Source organism: Rhagoletis zephyria, unplaced genomic scaffold (genome assembly GCF_001687245.7).
Source record: "Rhagoletis zephyria isolate East Lansing unplaced genomic scaffold, Rhagoletis_zephyria_1.1 Rzeph_scaffold_03422, whole genome shotgun sequence".
NCBI lineage: Eukaryota > Metazoa > Arthropoda > Insecta > Diptera > Tephritidae > Rhagoletis > Rhagoletis zephyria.
The window spans coordinates 30,126-54,119 of NW_016160505.1; the positions used below are offsets into that span (position 1 = coordinate 30,126).

Consider the following 23,994-nt stretch of genomic DNA (forward strand, 5'->3'; position numbering starts at 1 on the left):
GTATTTTTCAAACGCGCTTAGGACCAACTTGTTTTTTCTTCGCAAAATACTTTCAAGATCCCAAAATTTGTCTTACGGTGGACTTAAGCAGGTTTGATATTTATCGACTATATTATATCCAGCTTTTAGTTAGCTGAAAACAAGCTCAATTTTTCGTGACATCGCCATGTAAAATTAGTCAGTTAAAAGTGGCGCGATATTCTCCATGTATAAGTAATTAGTTCTCTACAGGGGCGTTTACAATGCCAGAGTATGTAAATATGTATGGTACATTTCGGAAACGAAGAAATTTGAGTGGTGCAAAAATAAAGATAGGAAAGTGATAGCGCGAGATAACTAGTACATAACTTTGCTTAATTGCCGCAATTAAAGTGTATATGTAGAAATACATATATTTACTTATATATATATATATAGTATGCATGTCTGACTCAATACGAATTATTTTAAAAATTCATGCATACAGTCATACATACTCATACATATGTATGTCGAAAAACAAAAGACCTAAAGCTGATGTCACATAAAACTTTTGCTTCGCTTTACGTGACAGATTCGCTTTGACAGATAAGATGAATTGTATGAAAATGCACAAAGCATGCCACATAAATCGTTGAAGCGGCAGCGCGAAGCGAAAAGATGGTCAACTCCCATCTTTTTGCGCGCTTTGACAATCAGCCGGTTTAATATTTATTTTGTTTCGTCCAAATTCGGGTTTTCATGCAGAAACATAAAACTTAATTACATTGCTGATAATTTTAAATCAAAATAATTAAAATCCACAGCAACTTTGATGAGTAAAAAAGCGGTACAACATTGTTTTCTTGGCGTTCATTGTGGCATACCTTTTGCGTCTGGCGCTTTGCTGGCAAAGTTATAAATGTCACGCAAAGCTACAAAGTTTTATCTGGCATCAGCTTAAGACCTCATTGTAAACATGCAAACACAATATTTGAAATTTATCATTTATTAGATGCTCATTAATGAATAAATAAAAATGCGTAAAAATTTTGGCATTTAGTTCGAGGCCAAAATTCGCAAATAACGTTAACGACCATGAATTTTGCTATTTGCTGCTACTTTGCTGTTGTGGTAGGACTAGTGACTTTGTTTGAGTAGAAGCTGAATTTATTCGGAAAAGAAAAAGTTTTTTAAAAGTTATTTATTTGACAGATAACTTTGATGATTGCTGTTGTGGTGAGTGGAGTTCCTGCCTATAATTTTCTAAGTTCAACTACACAGGATTTCTGTACGAGTAAAGCAGTTCAAGGCTCATTTGCGGATCCCTCCAATACGGATTGCACTGGGTAAGCAAAATTGTAGAGTGGTTTGCAGTGTGTTGGATTTGAATCATATATGTATGTATGTATGTATGTGTTTTCATTTTCAGATATTTCCTTTGCTACAAACTCAACAACGAATGGCAGACAAAATCGTTGAAATGCCCCGAAGGACAGTTTTTTGATACTACTTTGCTGATATGTAATCGTAATTATGTTTGTCCACTGTCAGATTTAGACTACCGCTAAGGCTGGTTTTCACTATGTCAAATTCAAGTCCTCAAACAAGTGAAAACATGTGCACATATGAGAATAAAAAATAGTAAAATGATTGATTTATAACTGCCAATTATTTGAATACTAGCAACCCGCCCCGGCTTCGCACGGAAATAAAATATAAGGCCTATGTCACTCACTGAAAAAATGATTAAAATCGATCCCGTAGTTTTGATTTATTCATTACTGCCCGTTACACGCGTTACATTTGGAGTAAAACAGTTCCCCTTTCTTTATACCATGAATATTTCCTGCTATCTTTGGAATATCTAACGCGCGCTCCGAATCAATAAAAACTATTCAAAAACTGTATTTTAATTATGTGCGATTTATTAATATAGAACGTGAACAGAGCGGTTTATTTCGCTGAAAAAACACTCACAACTAAAAATTTTTCAAATTTGGGTTTTCTGTATAAAAACCCTCAATGCAATGGAATTCAGTACGGCAATAAAGACATGAATTGAAAATACATACATACATACATACATACGTCCGAAATTTAATTATGCGAGAGATTCGTACATATGTACTTACATACATACGTACCGAGTTCTTTCACCATACGATCTAATTCGACATGAATGAGGTGGGGTGAGATTCCCGCATAACTTCTAATGTTTCATTCGGTTGACAGCGAACAAACACACAAACAGCTTTTTTTGGAAAAAGTGCTGCTTTTGTTTAAACAATTTTGGTTAAATAAGATATGAATCAACTATTTTTTTTGATGCAGAACGAAAGTAAATATTTCAAAGTTTAACTTCAAGTAAGTTTCATTTTAATCGGTGGATTCTTTGATGATTTATGGCTGTGTAAACAAAAAATTTATGGGTTTTTACCACATTTTGTCCGATTGCCACGCCCCCTTTATATATTTCTTCACATTATAATGACATAAACCTTCCTCTTCAACCAATCTATCTATTAAAAAAAACCGCATCAAAATCCGTTGCTTAGTTTTCAAGATTTAAGCATTTAAGGGGACATAGGGACAGAAAAAGTGACTGTTTTATAATATGTAGTGATAACATATACGTACTTGTTTATTATCAGTACCTTCTCGGATTAAGCGCAACAAAGTTAGGTCAAAATATGGTCAAAATGTGTGTAGTCAGAAAACGATATAGTGAAAACCAGCCGTTATATGTACGATCTTAAAAAGTTTATTGACTTTTTTAGGTGTATTTTTTATATTTTGGACTCAAAATATAGTCGCTTGGAGCGCAATACCTCGCATGCGCAAAATGCAATTCTACGTGTAAGAGTGTACGAAAATTTCACAAAAGAGTAAAGAAACCTACTTGATCCAAATTTTTAAATGATTTTCTAATTGAAGTTTGTGAAGTAGGCAGTCATTGAGACGAAAATATTTTTAACAAATCTTTACATGAAAAATGAAAAAGTAAATGATAACCTGTTTGGATTTTAAAAGGTGGAATATCGTAAACATTAGCAAGAATAATTATATTTTAATTATGTATTATCTCATAAAATAAATGTTCACGTATACATACACTACCGTTTATACTTAGATGCCTTTGTATAAAAACAACAAAAAAAAATTATAACAGGGAGTGCCCGTTACTGCCGAAATTCGGCCGCTTTTCTAGTTGTTTAGGAGTCTCGAAGATTTGTTCGCTGTTGAATTAGTCGTTAAATTCATATACATATTCGCCTTCGTATAAATCTTCGCATTCACCTTCGTATTCATTTTAGGCGATGTCTTCTTATTTGTCTTCGGATCGCATGTGTATTCGCCTTCGTATTTTTCTCCGATATTATCTTCGTCGTCGTCTTCGAAAAATTCGCCGCATTCGTCTTCTTCTTAGTATTTCTCATCCTATTCCTTTACCTATTTGTCTTCGTCTTCGTATTCATCCTCGTTGTCGTATTCGAATTCGTACTCCTACAGTGTTACTTACGTCTAAAATACTGGAAACGCATTTTACGTTCTTCACAACATCACAGATTAGGTTCCTCGTTTTCCGAGAAACGAAATCTCTCTATAACATCAACTTTGCGCATGTACCCGTACCCCTTTTTAACTTGCCCCGGATTTAGCATTTATTGGGTAAGAGTGGTGTCACAATTTTTTCAATTGGAACTAGTTTTTACGTGCTGTATTCCAAGTCCAGCGTACGATCATTACATATCGAGTTGCTGATAAGCAGACGCTGCAGACGTGAACGACCCTTCAACGTAAGGCGTCGCAGTAGCCTCCTCTAAAACTCGCTCTCTCTCTCCGCTCTGACGCATGGATCCTCATGATTTGGTAAGAATTGAGTATATGTAGGCGAGCAATTGAAACTACAGTAAGCGACAAAAATATAAATACCCTGGCTTTTTGACGATTTTTTTTTATTTGTATTTTCCATACCAATTTTTTCCATAAAAATACAGTTCATTCAATAGAAAAAACCAGCAGAGTACATTTTTTTCAATTTCATGTAGAACTCGGGAAATTTCAAGAAATACCAAAAAACTTTCAGAAAAATTTTGAGTACGCAGTTTTGTTGCCCATTACTTCAATTTTAGTACAAAGTGCAAGTTTCAAGTCTCTAAAAATTACCGTTGATTTTTGGGAACTTTTTTTCGTCGAGCGGATTTTCTTCTATATTAAAATAGATTTTGTTTTAATGCGTTAGAGACGTGAAACTTTCACCTTTTTATAATAGAATTTAATGGTCTGCATAACTGCATACCCAAAATTTTGTTAAGAAATGGAATTGAAAAGTTGAAAAATTTGCTGACAATTTTTTGGTATTTCTTGAATTATTTATTCCAAGTTCTATATGAAATTGAAAAAAATGATGCTTTTAGTTTTTGCTTATGAATGAACTGTATATTTATAAAAAAAAATTAAAAAAATTGGCATGGAAAATATAAATAAAGAAACGTCAGTGTATTCATATTTTTGACGCTGAGTGTATATACTCAGAAGTTTCTTTATACCACATTGCACCACTTGGCTCATAGCATCAAATAAAAGCGATTGTAGAATATTGCGTGATTAGTATTGTGAGTCACTGTACACTTTATTTTCGCTATTAAGAAAATTTGGCTAATTATTTATTAAATGCGAAGACTTTTTATTGCACAATTTTATCTAACTAATCAGCGATGTGATTAATATCTATTTCGGTGTTGTCATACAGGGCTGTTAAATTTTACTGCGATGATAAAATTTACAATGCCAAAATTTTTACTAAGCACACGGTGATTTTTCGCATTTGTATGCACATACATACATACATATGCACATAAATATGTTTGTATGTATTGTATATTTTTCTCACTTGTAAACGCCTTTGAAAAAAAAGATAAGCAAAAATTATCTTTTCGGCATCTTCAAGTTTTTTCCAATGAAAGTAACAATTTATTTATGTAAATAATGGCCATCATCGATTCGCCAACAGTTAGCGAGTTACAACCAAACTCGCTATCGTCTATCCGTGCTAACTAATTTTGTTGTTGTTTTCACATGCAAAACTCTTCTTTAAGCGACCGGAACTCAAACATAGCGAGCAGAGAAGTGGCGAATCGATGACGGCGAATATTGCTTAGCGGGTCATAAAAATTGAAGAGAATACAACATAACGATAGCGCACATACTATGCACGTACTATGTACATATTTAAATTTGGGTTGCTAAAGTTCGAAAAAATTGGCTTGGCATTCTCAGTTAGCATTTGCAATCGAAGCCAAACAAATGAATCGAAGAATTGTACTCGTAGTTACTTTTATTCTTGTTGTAAGTGAATTTCGTGCTTCCTTCATGAGAACTCACACTCATCCACATACATACATACATGCAGTTCTCACCTCATATTTTTAATTTTTTTTTGGTTTCCCACTCACACTAGGCATCGGGCTTTGCTTCAGTTCATGGCGTGTGCGATCAATGTCAAACCGAAAATCCTGTGGCCTGTCACAATGAAACCGTATACTCGCTCTGCATTAACGGTAAAATTTAAAGTATATACATATGTATGTATGAGTAAAATTAGTAACACTTTACTTTAAGGTACGGCCACGCTGAACTACCGTTCTTGCCCCGAAGATTACGTCTGTACAGCCGATGTGTATGTTTGCTATCCAAGCAATTCATCGGTTCCGAGTTGTGTTCGCACCGAAACCGATGACGTAGAGCAGTTACAATGTGGTGTTTGTGGTTCGAAAGGAAAAGTTTTTGCCTGCCTCAATGAAACGACTGTGGCATTTTGTTTCGGCGATGATAGTCCCCACTATGAATCGCTGTATAATTGTCCCGAAGGCACTGTTTGTGATTTGAATAGCGGCAGCAAATTTTGCTCAAATGAAACCGAAGCAATGGTAAGTGAGGCATTAAAAATTTTAGAACGAAAAGTTTAATATATAGGATATATAAAAATGTATGTACACTAGGGTGGTCTAAAAATGCATGTGAAAATTAAAGTCTCACCCCCTGGGATTGTTCTATACCGAAAAAAATATACCCCAATTTTTTATTTTGAAATCGAAACTTTATATATACTTTATTTATATGCAAAAAGAAGATCATTAAAAAATCGTTAGTATTAAAAAATGGTTAAATGAACAATTGGGTATTAATTTTAAGGAGATTTTTTTACTCTTTCACAGCCCAGTTGTAGGGAATCAACAAAAACCACCACAACTACTCAAGAGCCAACAGAAACCACAACTGAACTGACCACAACAACCACAGCTACTACTACAACAACAACTACGTCACCAACGACCACGCCCACGACGACTACAGCAGCATCAACAACAACTATAACAACACCTGAGTCAACGACCACTGCAACAACAACAACATTAACACCAACGACGACTATGCCCACCACAACTTTAACTACAACAACGACTACGCCCACCACAACGTCAACAACAACACCTGCACCAACGACAACTACACCAACAACAACAACTGCGCCAGCAACGACCACGCCCACGACGACTTCAACTACAACAACGACTACGCCCACCACAACGTCAACAACAACACCTGAGCCTACGACAACTACGCCAACAACGACCACGCCCACCACAACGTCAACAACAACACCTGCACCAACGACAACTACACCAACAACAACAACTGCGCCTGCAACGATCACGCCCACGACGACTTCAACTACAACAACGACTACGCCCACCATAACGTCAACAACAACACCTGAGCCTACGACAACTACGCCAACAACAACAACTGCGCCAGCAACGACCACGCCCACGACGACTTCAACTACAACAACGACTACACCTGCACCAACGACTACGACACCAACAACTACTACGCCAACAACGACCGCGTCCACGACAACTTCAACTACAACAACGACTACGCCCACCACAACGTCAACAACAACACCTGCACCAACGACAACTACACCAACAACAACTACGCCCACTACGACTTCAACAACGACTACAACAACAACTACGCCAACAACGACTACACCCACGACAACTTCAACTACAACAACACCTGCAACAACAACAACTACATCAACAACTACGACTACTGAACACACTCTAACTCCCGCAGAAATTTGTGAAAATAATGGCGAAGAAACTAGTATAGCAAACCCTGATGATCTAACCTGTACAGAGTGAGTAAAATGATATCGATAAATAATTTGTTCTCTACAAATTAAAATACATACTGACATATGTACATATATGCCGTTTCAATTTCAGATACATAATTTGTACGAAGTCAGGTTCTAGCTGGATTGCTACTGCAGCTACATGTCCCAGTAATCAATATTTCGATCCAACTTTTGCTTTTTGTACAACAACTTATGAGTGTCCTACGCAACAAACAAACACAACAACAATTACAACAACCATATCAACAACAACTACACAAGAAACCAGTACGACCACCTTAAGTCCCGCGCAAGTTTGTGAAGCTAACGGTGTTCAGGCATCTGTAGCACAACCGAATGATACAACTTGCAAATCGTAAGCAACGGAATTTCATATATAGTACATACATATGTACATATCTGGCTATTCATTAAGTTGAGTTTTTTCCACATTTCAGTTACATCGTCTGTTCAAAGCCGGGATCGGTGTGGATTGCATCTAGTAGGACTTGTGGTAGTGGTAAATGGTTTGATCCGACTGAGGGAAAGTGTTCCGAGACATACACTTGTCCTACGAGCTCTTAGATACAGTTTTGGTTCTAAGGAATCTTTGTTCAATGAATTCTTTTACTAAAATTCATTAAAATCTTTTGGTGAATGAAATTACATACATATTTGGTAGAAATAATAAAGTCAAATTTCATAGCAAGCTTTAAATAACAAGAGTATTTTGTCTTTTTTTTATTTAACTTGGAATTAATTGGAGTCCCAAGTTCAGACCCGTTTCACTTGAGAAAATCTTTCTTATAGATATTCAGTGAAAATAACGATCAGAAGATTTATAAAATTATCGTTTTTCATCGAATCGTTTAAATTATGAAAAAATTTATATACTCCATCTCAGTGGGCTTTTCCGAAATTCGATTGATTTTTTTTATAGGAAATTTGGTTAATAAAATCTTGTGCGAAATCTGGTTGGCCAAATAAGGATTCACATAGATGTAATATGCCCGTAAAAAAAAATATATATCTGTGGTCATAAGCAATAACCGCCTAAGTCGACTTAAGAAAGAATTGAGTTATAAACGCTGTTCACCGGCCTATAATAAGAAGACGGCATGTCAAATACCGTGAAAACTCCGCACGAAAGCTTAGTCGCCCTTAAGACCCCTTGTTCAACCCAGCTCGGACATCAAACACAAGTCATCGCAACTTCAGCTGCAGTAAGGGACGGTGTATAAAACATTTAAGTCGAAGTAGCAAAATCCATACAATTTTTGCTTCTCACTACTTTGACTTATTGTAACTGTTCAAAATGACTTATTGCTTGTGCAATCAGAGCGATTTCCGCCAAAATGCGCAGTGATTTTGGCAGTCGTTGGTCTGAAAAATTTCATTTTGATTTGATTTTTATTTTGGTCAGAAGTACTAGTCAAAGTAAAAGCAATAGCAAGCCCATCTAGTATGGCTGAAGGCTCCTGCACCTGGTCCTATAGATATGTATGTATATGGAGTTTTTAGGGCTGCCCTAAACGGAGTTTTCTAGCGGTTTAGAGTTTTATCAACACGTAGACTCAATCTAAGCACTTCCGGATACAGCTCCCGCAACTGTGTTGCAGTGGGATTTTACCATATCGCAGGAGCAACAGAAGACGCCTAAGCTAGTTCCAAGGGCTTGCAACCTGCAATAACACATCATTATAACTGTTCCATGTTTCAAGCCTGCCTCTAAAAAAGCGATAAATTTCCAAAATCGAGTTTTAATTTCCTATAATTTATTTTGCTTCCGTAGTCCGCGTAATTTTCCTAATCTGAACTTTGAGCATCCACTCATTTGTTCATTACTGTTCTCTGATAAATCTGTCTGGTCTCGGGTCACTTTGCGATCTTGAATGATTTTGTTTTGATCGTGCTATCTCTGTTCTGATAATAATACTGGTTGTAATTCCTTCCTCCAGTCACTTACCATGACTTAACCTGTTATGTTGTACGACGATGTGAGGTGGCCCCAGGTCGGGGTAGACTTCCTAGACTGCAGTGAGGCAAGTGAGATTTGTGCCAAACCGCATTTTTTTAGCTTACAATGCAGGTTGTTTCAGTAGCTGTTCCTGCTTGCAGTTTCTGGAGAAACCTTTTTACCACAAGCGTTGACAGTGGTAATGGCGTATCTTAAACTATTTGCGCAGCTCCATGTCCTCCGAACAATTATCGTAGATCATTAAAATTCAAGTCAAACTACATTTTTTTTCTTAAGCTTAATATACAAATATTTATTTAAATTATATTTTAAAATAAAACTTTTAGATAAGAAATAATTGAATTAACAATCTGCAGGCCTTTCGGTCTGACACAGTCCAGTTGCTGCATTAAAATAATACCGGCATGTATATTTCCAACCCAAGTATTGGCCGGAAAGCAAGTAGCAATTGATGTAGCTGGAAAGAAAAAGAAAAATATTAACACTTATAAAATTTATACCGTAGGTTTTGAAAATTTCGGTTAATGGTTTTAAATGGATTTCTTCAAGTTTTCTAGTACACTAGGTTTTAAAGTAATCTTAGTTAAATTATAATCCTAGTTGAATAAGTTAGGTTTTAATTACTGACTTTTCGATGCTTTTAACACCATTAATATTCAACGTTTTTTCCCATATTTGTGCTAAAACGATTGGAAATAATTCATTTCTATGAGAAGTTCTTTCACTATGCGATAAGCTTAACATACAGTGCAATTCTGGCAAAGTCTTTGTAAGACGACTGAAAGACAGTAGACAACATCAAAAAAAAAAATTGTTTTTTCTAACAGCGGTCGCCCCTCGGCAGGCAATGGCAAACCTCGCCGTTCGGAGTAGGCGTAAAACTGGAGCTCGCTCCCCTTCGTGTAACATCAAGGCTCACGCCACAAACCGGAGGAGAAGATTTTATTGTCTTAAAAGTAAACCTATTTTTAACTTAATTTATTTGTATAAATGTATTTTATTTTTTTTCAATATTTTTTTAAAAAGAAAAAAAATCTGGTTTTTTAAATTAATTTTTTTCTCGTTTAAATGTTCGTTTAACTAGCAGATGTTATTTCTTTAAAAGTATTGTTTTTTTATTTCAAGAATTTGTAGAATTTTTATTTTTTTTTTTATTTTTTCTTTTTGCTTTCATAAAATTTTTTATTTTTTTTAATTTAATTTTCTTTAGATTTTTAGTTTAAAAAGAAAAATTTATATACTTCTGTTCTTCGAAAGACTGTGGTGAGTTAAAAGTCAATAGACAGAATTGCGCCCCCTCCCTAACCAGTTGGGTAAGAAAACTCGGTCAAAGAAGGTCAACAGTTAAGCACAAATCGCAATATCTACAAATAAATACTTACACGGCACACGTTGTGTCCCCATCGGGTCTGAAATTGCCCGTCTGCCCGATTTCAGCGCAAAATGTGTTAGGAGCTCGAGTTGTAGTAGATAGCGTAGTAGTAGTGGTTGTTGGTGTTGTTGTATCGGTGGTTGAATCAGTCGTAGAAGTTGTAGTTGAAGCGGTGATTGAAGGCGTTGTTGTCGATGAGGTGGTAGTTGTTGAATCAGTTGTGGTTTCGGTTGTCAAGTTGGTTGCCGAACCGGATGTTGTTTGGGTCGTTGTATCGGTTGTTGTTTCGGCTGTTGAAATAGTTGTTGTACCAGTAGTTGTGTCAATTGTCGATGTTGTTGTTGTTGTTAAAGTCGTTGTGTCAGTTGTCGTTTCAGTTGTTGCATCGGTTGTTGTAGTAGTAGTTGAGTTCGTTCCTGATATGCATGACGGCTATAAAACACAAATATGTATGTATAAATGCTCACCACATTTCCTGTGGGCCACTCTACTCACAATTGTTGTTTGCGAAGGTGAACAAACATCGGAGCTTGTCAAATCGCACACATAACCCTGCGGACAGGAGTCAATCGAACTTGGCGCTGGTGTCTGCCCATCGAAGCACAGGGCATAAGTGTCCACATCCAGGCAGGTGAAATTCCTCTGAACGGATGTGCAAGTTCCACATTGATCCTCATAGCAAACGGGCAAAGCACCTTGAGCGGTTGCCAAACAAATTGCTTGCTCGGCTGTGCAAACAGTTGCCGCTGGACATGGTGTACTCACAGCGGTTGGTATATTATCAATGCAAACAGCAAAGGTTTGTTCATCCAAACAAGCGACTCCATTTGAAAAGCACTCACTACAACGGCCTGTGAGTGCCGCGATAAGAGCGCGTTCACGACTGCTGAGCGCGAGTAGCTAAGAATGATCGAAAATATGTACAAAGCACAATAAAAACTTTTCGATTTCATTGCAAATTTAGTGACGTACTCGAATTCAAGCCAAGTTGATAAAATAAATAATTGAAAATCGCTTAATTTTAATTAAATATTTATGTATACAACTTACGTTCAAAATCACAATAACAAAAAGTCGCNTCAAGCCAAGTTGATAAAATAAATAATTGAAAATCGCTTAATTTTAATTAAATATTTATGTATACAACTTACGTTCAAAATCACAATAACAAAAAGTCGCTTGGCGTTACACATTTTTGCTAGACACACTCACAGTCGGCCAAAAAATTATATGCTCTTGGTTGCACGCTAGTTTTCTATCTGTTTTGCTATTTTCGAAGATGATTCGATATTTGGCAATGCCAACAGGTAATCATTTTCGTTCAATCTTTTCACAGGTTTCTTTGTTAGTTTACTTTGTCGATAATATCGTAAAATTCCGTTTTACTCAGCGATATTAGGAGGGCTGTAAAGATAAGAGTTTATTTGAAAACTCTGCTGATAGTTTTTGCGTTTTGTAGTACGTCATTCGTACTCTTTGTTTTTGATGTGTATGTATGTTTACTTTTCGCTGACAAACTTCCGGGCGGGAGAAAACCGCCACACTTTGTGAATGCTCAAAATAAATCGTAAAAGTTTACTTAACTCGCATGTGAAAATAAACATATAAATTCGTAACGCGTTTACATAGTTTGAGTTTCTTTTATTGTTTGTATCTATTGCGTTCTGTTGAGGACTTCTTACATTTTGGCTCATTCAATATTAGCAATATGCAAATATAGCGTTCTCAAACTACGTTTTAAACATTTACACAGCATGTAGCTCTACATACTTATGTACATATGTATGTATGTATAAGGTCTTTAGCGGTTTTAAATAAAGAGAAGACATTTTACTTTTTTAACAACTAAGAATATAAAATTTATTACTTGCAAAAAGTCCATTAACCTAGTAACCTATTTTTTTTTTAATAATAACGAAACATGGTGAGCTGCTATATTTTTTGCTCTCAGCGCACACTTTTAGCATTTAACAAATATTATTTCTAAAAAGATAAACATCATAAACAACGCTAGTTCAAAGTAGTAACGACGTATGCTGGAAATATTACTTAAACAACAAATTTATACTCATTTACCCGGTTCACGGAAGAATCAGAGTAGATTTATGGATTTATGGATGTTTGCAAGTGCATATTTTTCTATGGAGATGCCAAAAAGACGAAGGCGAGATTTTTTTATTAAATTTAATTTTCAATGCAGAATTACTGCATCTAAATGCTCTAGGAGCAATTCTGCATAAAAAAAAAAAATTTAAAAAATTTCGCTTACGCCTTTTTTCGGTAAGGGCTCGATATGTGAAAAAATTCTGTACAACAATTAATTAAATTTAAAATTTTTGAAACATGAAACACCAAACTTGGTATTTAAATGAAATAAATGGAAATCCTCTTCAAAAATCTAAAAAATATTCCAAATGCTGGCGAACAAATTTCATCTAAATTCTTCCTGCCGTTTCTGTGTGAAGAGAGGTGCATAGTGTCGGTTTTTTCATTTCAATTAAGCTGTATCGATAAAAAAAATTCGAAATTCAAAAAATAAAATCATAAGGCTCATCTACAGGCCAAGATCTTTAATTTGACTTCTTTTTATGAAATTCACAAAAAATGTTTTTGCGTATTGAATGTATCTATGCGTACATATTAGGATATATATGATTTTTCGAATAAGTGGCAACCCCAATCAAATATATTTTCAAACTAACGCCTTTTTAAAACTTTCGTTTGACGCGCGTATTTTAAAATATCATATAAATTATGTATAACTTAAGTAAATTCGACTTTGAAAAAAATCCCTTTAAATTTCTTACATTAACTGCTGTGTTAGATATTTCAATCAACTAATAAATTAGGTTGAATTTAACTTTTCAACATATGGCAACCCAAAATGAAGCTCAGAAATAAAGCCTTCCAAACCGGTTTCAATTGATACCCATCTTTTTGATAATCGGTTTAACTCATTACATGATTTGAATTTAAATTTGTAAACCGTTGGCAACCCTCTTCGAACAAATGAAAAATAGTGTGAAAGTTCAATTCAAAGATTCCTTCAGACTCTATGCTACCCATATATTAATATTTCATATAACTTGCGGATAAACTAAAAAGATCCGGCTTTTCAAACATGTGGCTAGCCTCCTCACAATATTTTCATGCTACTACCTTCTTAAACCTCTTTCGTCTGGCATTATGGTCTGGTTCATTTATCTAATTCCCTTGATTGAAATTGAATTGGAATTTTTTAACAGGTGGCGACCCTTTTACATGTAGTTAAGAAACAAAACCCATTCAAATTTTAACGAGTCATACACATATGGTACTAATTGGTATAACTTTTTAAACATTTTGAGTTGAATTATTTAAGAGATGGCAACTCTAGAGTCCAATCGAACGAACTGCTGTAAATTTTCTGTTTCGTTTCCCATATTAATTAAGCATTTCTAAAATAAATGTGGCCTTTTCCTATATATATTTCGGGTTTTGGAGCAATTTTTTCTTGCCTATTTTGTCTCTTTTGCAATTTTTAGTGGATTTTCCTGGCAATTTAAATATTTTATTTTGCCTTTTTTTTAAGGTTTTTTAGTCCTAAAAATCTTTTTCCAGGTTGTAACACTTTGTGTATGCGTATTTAAATATGGATTGAGCATAATGACTCAAGCACTCAAATAGCGTAAAATTATCATACTGATTCATTCAACAAAATTTTCTTATCAATCAAAAGCAAGCTTAAATTTTACAATTGGAATCTTTTGATTGAATAGCAGATATTTTGTTAACTCTACTTCCTTCCATTTTTATAGAGTTCGTTGCCTTTTCAACATTTGCTAATCAAAATTTATTTTTTCGTTTATAAATAGCATTCTCATCCAATTTTCTGCAGAAGTTTTAAACTTTTTCTCTGCTTGCTTTTGAAACTTTAACATTGTTTACATATGTACATTAGGGTGGGTAATTTTTTTTGACAATGCGCATATAGCATAGAAGAATTCTAAGTGGGTCTAAATCAATTTATAGTTTGCCAAATTGCGAAAATAGGTTTCAAAGAAAATGTGAAAATTTTCACTGCTGTGCCCTCTGGTGGTATTTTAAGAATAAGATAAGTACAGAAATGGATTCCTCATACAAAATTTAAGCACTTCTTTATGACACTACAGCAAAATGCTAAGAAACCTATTTTCGCAATTTGGAAAACTGCAAATTGATTTTAGACCCACGGTTTCTCCGGCAACTTTGCTTAGAATTACATGTAGATCTGTGCTATACCCGCATAGTTGAAAAAGTCTCCCATACAAATTGACCCGCCCTAATGTACATAGCTATGTACTGCAACCGCCTGATGCGAGTATACGCTGAAATGTCACGTAACCATATTATGTACATATTTACAATAACATACATACACACATATGTGTGCATATTTGAAAGAGTGCGGGATAAAGAATTTGCTCCTGAATTTTTTACTAGTCATTTAACGAATTACTTGGCATATTACAATACGCTGTTTTTTATATACTAAAGCAATTAATTTAAACGTAATATTTTATGTACATATGTATATGTTAAATATATTTTAGTTAAAGCTTAAAGAGGAAGAAGAGTTGGAGGGGTTGGTGATGCCAATATACCCCCTTTTGGTGATAGCATAACTTTGTTGGCGCTTATCAACTACGACAATGGTTCGGTGTGTCCACACTTTTGAAGAATTGGACAGATAACAATAATAAAAGATTGGCGCTTACATAATAGCTCTGATCCACTCTCTCCATGAACTTACAGGATTTTACACGAACTCCGAAATCTTGTAAATGCGAGCGATTTTTGGAGAGTTGTGTAGCGAATGAAGTTGCCAGATTTTACCTGAACTTTTTCTTCTGTTAAAATCACGAAAAGTGTCAAGCGATCACTGGTTGACGTTTTTACAGGAAAGATGCCTTTTTTGTTGCCGTACTTTTTGTTGCTACTCACTTTTTACTCTCACTTCAGGGAGTAATTTTGCTGTTTGACATTTTTTCAGGATTTTACACGAAAAGTTTTGGATCAAAGCTCATATGTTACTGCTTGGCCGAACTTCTCCTCCGATTTGTTGCGTGCGCCTTGATGTTGTTACACAAAGGGGTGACCAAAAGTTTTACGCCAACTCTGAACGCCGAATGTATTTTTATGAGAAGCCGTTTTTCATGACAGAAGAGGAGGTTTACCGTTGCCTGCCTAGGGTGACCGCTATTAGAATTTTTTTTTTATTTTTATTTATTTTTTGATGTTGGTGGGAAACTGAGCCCGAACCCAGGCCCTGCGGAGTCACTGTATTTTAATTCGCTGCACTATGTCCATGTCGTTGTAAAGCTTATCGTACCATCGTCTGCGGTCCTCGCCAATGCGTAAAAGTCCGTAAATATTCCGCACCTGTTGGCAATAGTGATTCTCCGTTGGCTGCACGTTGGCGAGTTTGGTTGTACCTCAATAATTTTGCTCGTTTCGCCACTCGCTAAGTATAGGCAAATCGGAAATTATTTATTTTTTGCTCGAAATCACAAATCTTTAATTTTATTTATTAAAAGATCATTTAATGTTAAACATTGTATTGAAAATTAATATTTGCATTTGTATTTGTATTTACTATACTTATACATATATTTGTATAATAGGATGGTCCTTACAATATCGAAATCATATGGGCCACCCCTTTATTTGGTTATACTTACTTACGAAATAAAGCCATTCACAAAAAGTTCAACATTTAAAAAGAAAATAGCAAAAGTCGCTACCAGGGTTTGAAAAGAAATATGTCAAACTTATCAGGTTTTAAGTCCAATTTCTGTAATATTTATGCGATTTAAATACAAGTTTCTCAAACTCTGTTAGCGACCCCTAAAAATTTGTGTAACATTTTGAAATTTTCAAGGATGTCTGTATTTGTACGTAGAACTAAATAAAGGGTTGCCACACAAAAAATGTATATGATGACATTTTTAAGAACATCCTATTTAATATACACGTATGTGTGTATTCACTACAAACATGAAGGAATGCATTTTTATCTGTCTGTGTTCGGGATTATGACGCCAACAAGCGAGGTGAGAAAGAAAGGACAAACTCAAAGAAAGTCACGTACTAAGTTTTATTACTCATTTGCCAAGCGATTTTATTCGTCTCATTCGTGTGTGTATTTTACAAACACATCTACATATGTATATATCTGTGTTCATATGGAAAAGTAGCTTATGTCGAAAGGCTGGCTTTAGTATAAATCGGCATTCGCAGCATACGATTGCGAATGACTCACTGACGCTAAGCCGTTGAACAACTTTTGGCAAATAAACGTGGAAGAAATAGTTCCGATACTAGCAAGTCAATATTCTGATTAAGTCTCATCAAAAAATTCCTTGCCGTTTAAAAAATAAAGTGATTGCCGCATTATACTAAAGCCAGCCTTTCGACATAAGCTACTTTTCCATACGAACACAAATATGTATGTATAAATGCCTTCACATTTATGATATCAATTTTTTTAAGAGTTTCAGACAAAAGTAAATAATTTTATTCACCATATAATTGTTTTTATATTTTACGCTAATGTAAATATTAAATATGCGTATTTGTTTGTCATTGTTATCGACTTTGCTATATTCGAGTTGTGGGCAAAAATATCAGATCAGTTTATGCTGTAGGTTAATATAGAAAATAACAATAAACATATGTACATAAAATATCGTCGACTTAATCTATCTGCCATGATAGATGTCAATCGATTTTCATAAAATTCGGTTACATAGCGTTTTTAAACCAGATGAAGATGGAGATGAAGATGAAAATGAAGATGAAGATGAAGATGAAGATGAAGATAAACATATACAGAAACATAAAGATAAAGATAGGGAATGTGATAAAGATAAAAAAGGAGATACGAATTAAGAATGCGCGATTTGTTATGGTATGTTATGTTGTGGTATGTGATGTCATGTAAAATTATGTTATGTTATGTTATGCTATGTAGTATTATGCAATGCTAAGTATTAAGTTAAACCCTAGTACATTTTAAAAGACAACATTATAAATTACATTTAAAATAAATTATCTTATTTATTGCGCAAATTTAGAAACAATTTTATTTATGACCCTTTTTACAGCAGATATTAAATTAAATATAATTTTTTTTGCTATTACTAAAATTCATAAACACAATTTTCCAGAGAGTTAAAAGGTATCATTTTACAAGTTATTATTGGTTTTTGGTGCATTCTGATCACAAATGTGGCTAAAATCTGGATTTTGAGAAAAGTATATATGGGAGGTAGTCATGTCCTTGCACCGAACGAAACAAAATTCGTCACACAGCTTGAGAACATAATTTTACGGATAGTTACCAATTTTCGCTTTATTCTGTTTAAAATTGTAGTTAAAATTAAACTTTTAAAATTAAGGATATATGGGAGGTAGTCATGTCCTTCCACCGAACGAAACAAAATTTACCACAGAGCTTAAGGACATACTTTTACGGATAGTTACCAATTTTCGCTTTATTCTGTTTAAAATTGTAGTTAAAATTAAACTTTAAAAATTAAGGATATATGGGAGGTAGTCATGTCCTTGCACCGATATTGGCAAAACTTCAAATTTTTCTTAATTTACATATTCTGAAGCAGCGCACCAAATTTAATTTTTCTGCAACAACTCCCCTAATTTTGACGATTCACAGTAGTGGGGCGAAGCACTGTGAGACGCCCCTTGTCAGCCAATTGTAGACCTCCGCGTGTATTTCTGCAGCTTCTCATAAAATACAATCGCCGTTCGGAGTTGTGAGTTTGTGTGACACTAAATTTGATGGACCATTATTGAAGATATGGAGCTGGATTGACAGGATACAGTGCTACCAACATTTTAAAACCACTTTGTTCTTTTAAAAATACCTAAACTTGAACTACGTGACTATTTTTTGTAGGTACGTGGGCTTCCCCTCTTCAATATGAGGTCTCAGTCATTTGATTTGATAAAGATTAAGTGTGCTAAATACCTTTGAGAAATATATGTGTTTGTATAAAGAATAATTTGAAAATAAGTAAAAGACATAATTAATCCCTTACTATTTTGTATACACCTTTTTGTGTAACCTAAATTGCATTAACGTGTAAAATTTACTGCGCTTTACCTTCGCCCACTCATTTTGATGCTACTCTTTATGTATATGTATGTATGTACTTGCGAGAAAACTTTGTCTGGCGAAATAAATAGCCGTATCAAATTAAACATGGCTTATGCATTGACCTAGTTTCCTTTTTTCGACAAACTAATGCGTTGACTAGTGAACCATATTACGCTGCCTAGGACAACGAAGTTATTAACAGATTTCGGCTAAATGCATATGTATGTAAATTTAAGCTTATTTTTGCATTGTTACAAGTATATATATGTATATATTATATATGTGTAAGTAAGTATGTGCTCTAATGTCCAGTAGCAGCTACTCAAATGGATGCCCATGAGGCGAATAAATATATTTTTTGCCACGCTTTATTTAGCACAGATTTGTATTGACATGTATGTATGTTTGTATGTATGCATCTATGAACAACACAGCATGTAAATGTCCTCAAGCATTGCAAGAGAATCAGACTATGAATAAACAGCCAACATAAATATAATTATTCGGATTAAAGCTAATACCCATATATGTATGTACAAACAGGCTTTTATTTAGATATTGCTTGAGTGCTTAATTCATAGTAGGTTTTTTGCATTACCACCCACGCCTAATGTAATAAACGACCAAACTATTGCTTTAATTACAGCTCAAAATATGGGTCGGCTTTAAATGCATATTTTTTCTGTAGTTAATTTATAGTTCATAAAGAGACTGGTTAAGTGGTAGAATCGAAATTTTATTGTTAATGATTTGATATTATGGTACCACGACACTTCCATATAAGATGCCAATAGTTTATTAAAGTAACAATATTGAGAACGATCAAACGATCAAAGCGATAACTAATTAAATAACCATAAAAATATCGACTGATATAACACAATTGATAACGATAACAAAATTGATATCGATAACAATATCGATAACGATCGAAATAAATGTGTAAAATATACATTGACTATATTGGTGGAAAATAGGAGGGAGGGTCACGCAATATAGAGAGCGCAGTGCATACGGCACATAATAATAATAATATCTACCGGTGGAAAAGTTGATAGCGTTAACTCGGCAAATAACAATATCCATAATGATTTCCATAACAAAAAGGTGGGAATGATAACGATATGAGTAACCATATTGATGACGAAAACTATGAAGAAAACGAAAATAAAAGTGATAGGTTAGGTTAGGTTGAGGTATGTATCCATTAGAAGAGAGAGGTATATTTAGATCCAGTTGGCCCGTTGTGATACCGCGAGAATCCATGAGTGCCACTTGAGCTTAGATTCGCCAGAGAGTCAAAAAATCAATGATGAAACGGGCGTATTTCTGCATTCTGCATCTGCGGCATGCTTTCCCATGAATCGGTGGCCGATTTTAATTCCAGATTTATGGGGATATCCCTCTGTCGACCATTCTTTATGAACCTTCGTTAGGAAGTATGATTTAAGCCATGATTTTCAGGTAGATAGCGGTGTGCCCGCCTGCATCTGTGATAATAGCGAGGCAGCGAAGAATTTTAGAAAGTACTACCTATTGGGATGGCTTTAATTAATTATGTAAGTGTGTGTGCATGCCAGCCTGATTCATATTCTGAAATACGCAAAGTAAAGTATTTGAGATGAAAATGCCGTTACTCAAATGTTTTGAAATACTAAAACGTACCAAGTTTTTCCAACTGTCAATTTGTCATGTCGTATGAGCAACTTTCAAATGTATGCATAGGTAATATGAATGAACAGAATTAAACAAGTCTTAACATGACTCTTTCAAGCATCTGTACATATTTACATATATGTAATAATATTCGACCTCATACCCTATCGTCTGTTCTATGCGACTGTTGAAAAAACAAATCGTTTCTCTATATCCTGCAGCTACATGCATACGCGTTGGCCGAATTTCAATGGTTTCCAGTTGAATATTTAGTATGTCGGTCAGTGCTTTTAATAAAAGACATTCATTTGGATGCCACTTTACCCCCGCACCACCAGAGCTTAAATATTTCAATGCTGTCTTATGAATTAACCATTAGCTGCAGGGGGTTGACACTATTTTTCCCATTGACAACAAATGCTTATTGAATTGTGTTGCATATACAGTTCGGTGGCTAGCTAAGTATTTATGATACCGATGGGCTGTGTGCGGTTTTGCTTTAGTGAAAAATTCAGGTCAGTGGAGTTTATTATTATTGAAAATTTTTGCGCTCTGTTGTGGTGGAGAATGTTTGTTGCATACATATACACATAAAATAAATTATAAGCAAAAATATTAAGAGGACAAAGCTAAAACTGGATACATACAATATGTAAGCGCAGATATTCACAAACCACATAGCTACCCACGTGATACAATATTTTTCAATCATATATGTATGTATGTATGTAATTATGTATATTTTTATTGGAACAAATGACATATATTTTATAAATAGATACGTGTAAATGCATACATACATATATGGGTACTAGGAACATATGTATGTATGTGCATACTTGTATATCCCTCTGGGAATATAGGTAAGCACCTTATGAAATAATCCATGCTTTCCTTCAGCTTTTAGTACCAAAATTGTCATAACGACCAATGCCAACTGTTATAAAAGTACAAAATGGACACCTCCGATGACGCCGTACGTTGTAAATTGCAAAATAACGTGCCGCCGAAGTTTTTTATCGATCTCCGAATTTTTTTCTCAGAGTGACTGCTCTACATACTAAGTACCTTACTTGGTAAAGTGACTCGGACGTATGCCACTAACCAAATGTAGATTCTAAGTTACTAGATTCGGCAGGGAAGTGGTAAGGACCGCCAGGTGAAGCGTAAGTTGCTAGTAAGGCATTATCATGCGCTCCTACACATTTCCTACGGGCACATAACTTTTATTTTACTAAAAAGCATGATTCGCTTTCAAAGACGTTAGTTTTCGTCACTGTCTTTTCTTAGTATCGTCATTTTTTTTTATTTGCGCTTTGATTGGAAAACAATTTGCTAACTAGATCAAAGTAATTTGAACTTAACTTTAACATTTTTATTACCTGTTTTTATTGACTTTAAATTTTCTTTTTTTAGGATGTTCCACTCCAAATCACACCGCTGCTTTGCTATTTTTGAAGTTGACTTAAACGTGGTGTGATTCAATGTCAAATTATGTGAGGCGTGTATGTAGTAAGAGTGAGTGTCACTCTCAGGGGAACAAATATTTATACACTCTCATTAGAGTGACCAAGATTTTTTTTTTTGGAAATTCAATGTGCATACATTTGTGTACACAAATCGTCGCCTGGGTAAAATTTTGTCGTAAGCGCCATTTTGGCGATTTTTAGTTCTACATGCAGTTATATATCTTAAAATAAGGTCTTTCGATTGTTGTTATCAGTTTTTAGATACTTCCTTTAGTTTCCGAGATATTGACGACAACTTTTTCGATAATATATTAAAAATTTAGTTGGCGATACAGTCATATTAAACTAATCAATATCTTAAAAATAGCGTTCTCCATTTTTGGATATCTCTTTTAGTTTCCGAGATATTGAGCAAAAAGTGTCGTTATTTTGGTAGAAATTTTGATCGCATTTTGTCGTATTTTGTCGGATATATTTTTGACTATTTTATTGTTTTTTTCGCATTTTCTAAAATGATGCCCAAATGTCCATAGCGCATAATTTCAGGCTCTTTTAAAGAATACTGGCATTATTTAAAAAAAAAATGTACAAGTAAGTTTTTGTACTGAAAGAATCATTATCTTAATTTGTAATAGATTGTACACTTTGTTGATGAGAATGATCTACTAGCATTCAGACAACCTTTCCAACCACACTCTGCGGTTTGTACTCCGATAGTAAAAACCAAGGAGTTCAAGGGTTGTGCTCCCTTATAAAAAATCACGAACTTTCCTCAGCCACCAGAGGGAGTTTCACGATATCCTACGCTCAAGATTACTGCAGCATGGCCTTGATTGCCTGTGTTTGAAAGTAAGTCTGATGTTTGATAATAAAAAATAATAAAAAATGTTTTATTTCTAAAGTGTTACTGAGCTTTACACCACTATTTATTATTAGGAAGAATAGAAAAAGCTACAAAGTGAATGCGGTAGAAGTTATAGCTACTTCTTTTATAGACTTCATCAGGGTTCGACATCGCATCGTTCCCGATTTAGAGAGACAGAAATGGCGCATTCAGCAGTATGGCTACTTTTCTAGGCGAATTTGACAGAATCAGCTTTCCGTGTGACGTCATCACTGAAATGTTCGCGCTATGTTTTTTCTCGCGTAGGTGAACACGACTGCGATTTATTTACAAATGGCGACTGATGTTTTTTTTTTCTTTCCTTCATCTCCAGGACTGGCTGATATCGTGACGTCATTACCCGAATCATCATTGATGAGCAAAGTCAGCTTAAGCTGTTCACCTTCAATTAAATACAAACATTTACCATATAGTATATTCGACGCTTACCGTTTTTCCAACGAAGGGTAAATATTTATGAGCACGCTTTTTATTGCGGAATCACATTGGGAGGTATTCGCTACACAATCATAATTTTTCGTTGATTTAGAATTGAATTAAAATTGAAGAAATTCCAAGCTTCCGAACTTACCGCTTCGCCGGCGATCATTTTGAGTCAAGCAAAACACATAAATATGTCCGCTGGGACGATGAGGAGGTGGAGAGTGCAGAACACTATCTCTGCCACCGTCCCGCTCTGGCATGGTCAAGACTTGTTATTTTTAACGAACATACTTTTCGATGTTTAGCTGATCTCGACTCTGTCGACGCCCGCGACCTTCAACGGTACGTTAAGGTTACACGATGGTGCTATCATTTCGGAAATTGAGGGAAATAACAAGAGCACGTTTATAGTGACTGTTTATTTCGCTATTAATCCATTTTAATTTTGCTAAGGACAAATAGCACACGTTTATACAATTTACATGTGTACATTAGGGCGGGTTCAATTTGTATGGGTGATTTTTTCGACTATACGCGTAAAGTACAGAAGTATTCAACGTGTCATTATAAAAAAAATTTTACGAAGATATCATGGGTCTAAAATCCATTTGGAGTGTGGCAAATTGCGAAATTAAGTATCTAAGCATTTTGCTGTAGTGTTGTAAAGGAGTGCTTAAATTTCCATTTCCAATCTATTTCTGCACTTAAATTTTTCTAAAAACTTTCACATAAAATTTAAAATTTACAAATTTTCTTTGAAACTGTTTTTTTTTTGCAATTTGGCAAACTCCAAACACTCAAAACTCCAGTCTGCTAGTCACAGTTGCGATTTTAAGGCAGTGTTACACGATGAGGTATTTGCCCAAAATTTGGTGCAAATTATATCCCAATCGTGTGAATAA

The 23,994-nt window shown here is 34.8% G+C and overlaps 2 protein-coding genes across 2 annotated transcripts; one reads left to right on the plus strand and one right to left on the minus strand.

The window, feature by feature from the left end:
- The first annotated feature begins 3,813 nt into the window (after positions 1-3,813).
- On the plus strand, positions 3,814-7,178 carry LOC108368962 (salivary glue protein Sgs-3-like). Its single transcript, XM_017623929.1, has 4 exons — positions 3,814-3,831; positions 5,423-5,522; positions 5,584-5,891; positions 6,180-7,178. Exons 1-4 carry the CDS (start codon positions 3,814-3,816, stop codon positions 7,176-7,178), a joined length of 1,425 nt encoding a protein of 474 aa, XP_017479418.1.
- Positions 7,179-9,473: 2,295 nt separating this feature from the next.
- LOC108368963 (cell wall protein DAN4-like) lies at positions 9,474-23,258 on the minus strand. Its single transcript, XM_017623930.1, has 4 exons — positions 23,241-23,258; positions 10,999-11,403; positions 10,514-10,935; positions 9,474-9,588 (listed from the first exon to the last, which is right to left on the minus strand). Exons 1-4 carry the CDS (start codon positions 23,256-23,258, stop codon positions 9,474-9,476), a joined length of 960 nt encoding a protein of 319 aa, XP_017479419.1.
- Positions 23,259-23,994: the final 736 nt, after the last annotated feature.

Coding starts and splice junctions, on each gene's coding strand:
- LOC108368962 (XM_017623929.1), top strand. Junction 5,523..5,583: donor ATACTCGCTCTGCATTAACG/GTAAAATTTAAA, acceptor CTTTACTTTAAG/GTACGGCCACGCTGAACTAC. Junction 5,892..6,179: donor CAAATGAAACCGAAGCAATG/GTAAGTGAGGCA, acceptor ACTCTTTCACAG/CCCAGTTGTAGGGAATCAAC.
- LOC108368963 (XM_017623930.1), bottom strand. Junction 10,936..10,998: donor CACCTTCGCAAACAACAATT/GTGAGTAGAGTG, acceptor TGTGTTTTATAG/CCGTCATGCATATCAGGAAC. Junction 9,589..10,513: donor GGGGACACAACGTGTGCCGT/GTAAGTATTTAT, acceptor TTTTCTTTCCAG/CTACATCAATTGCTACTTGC.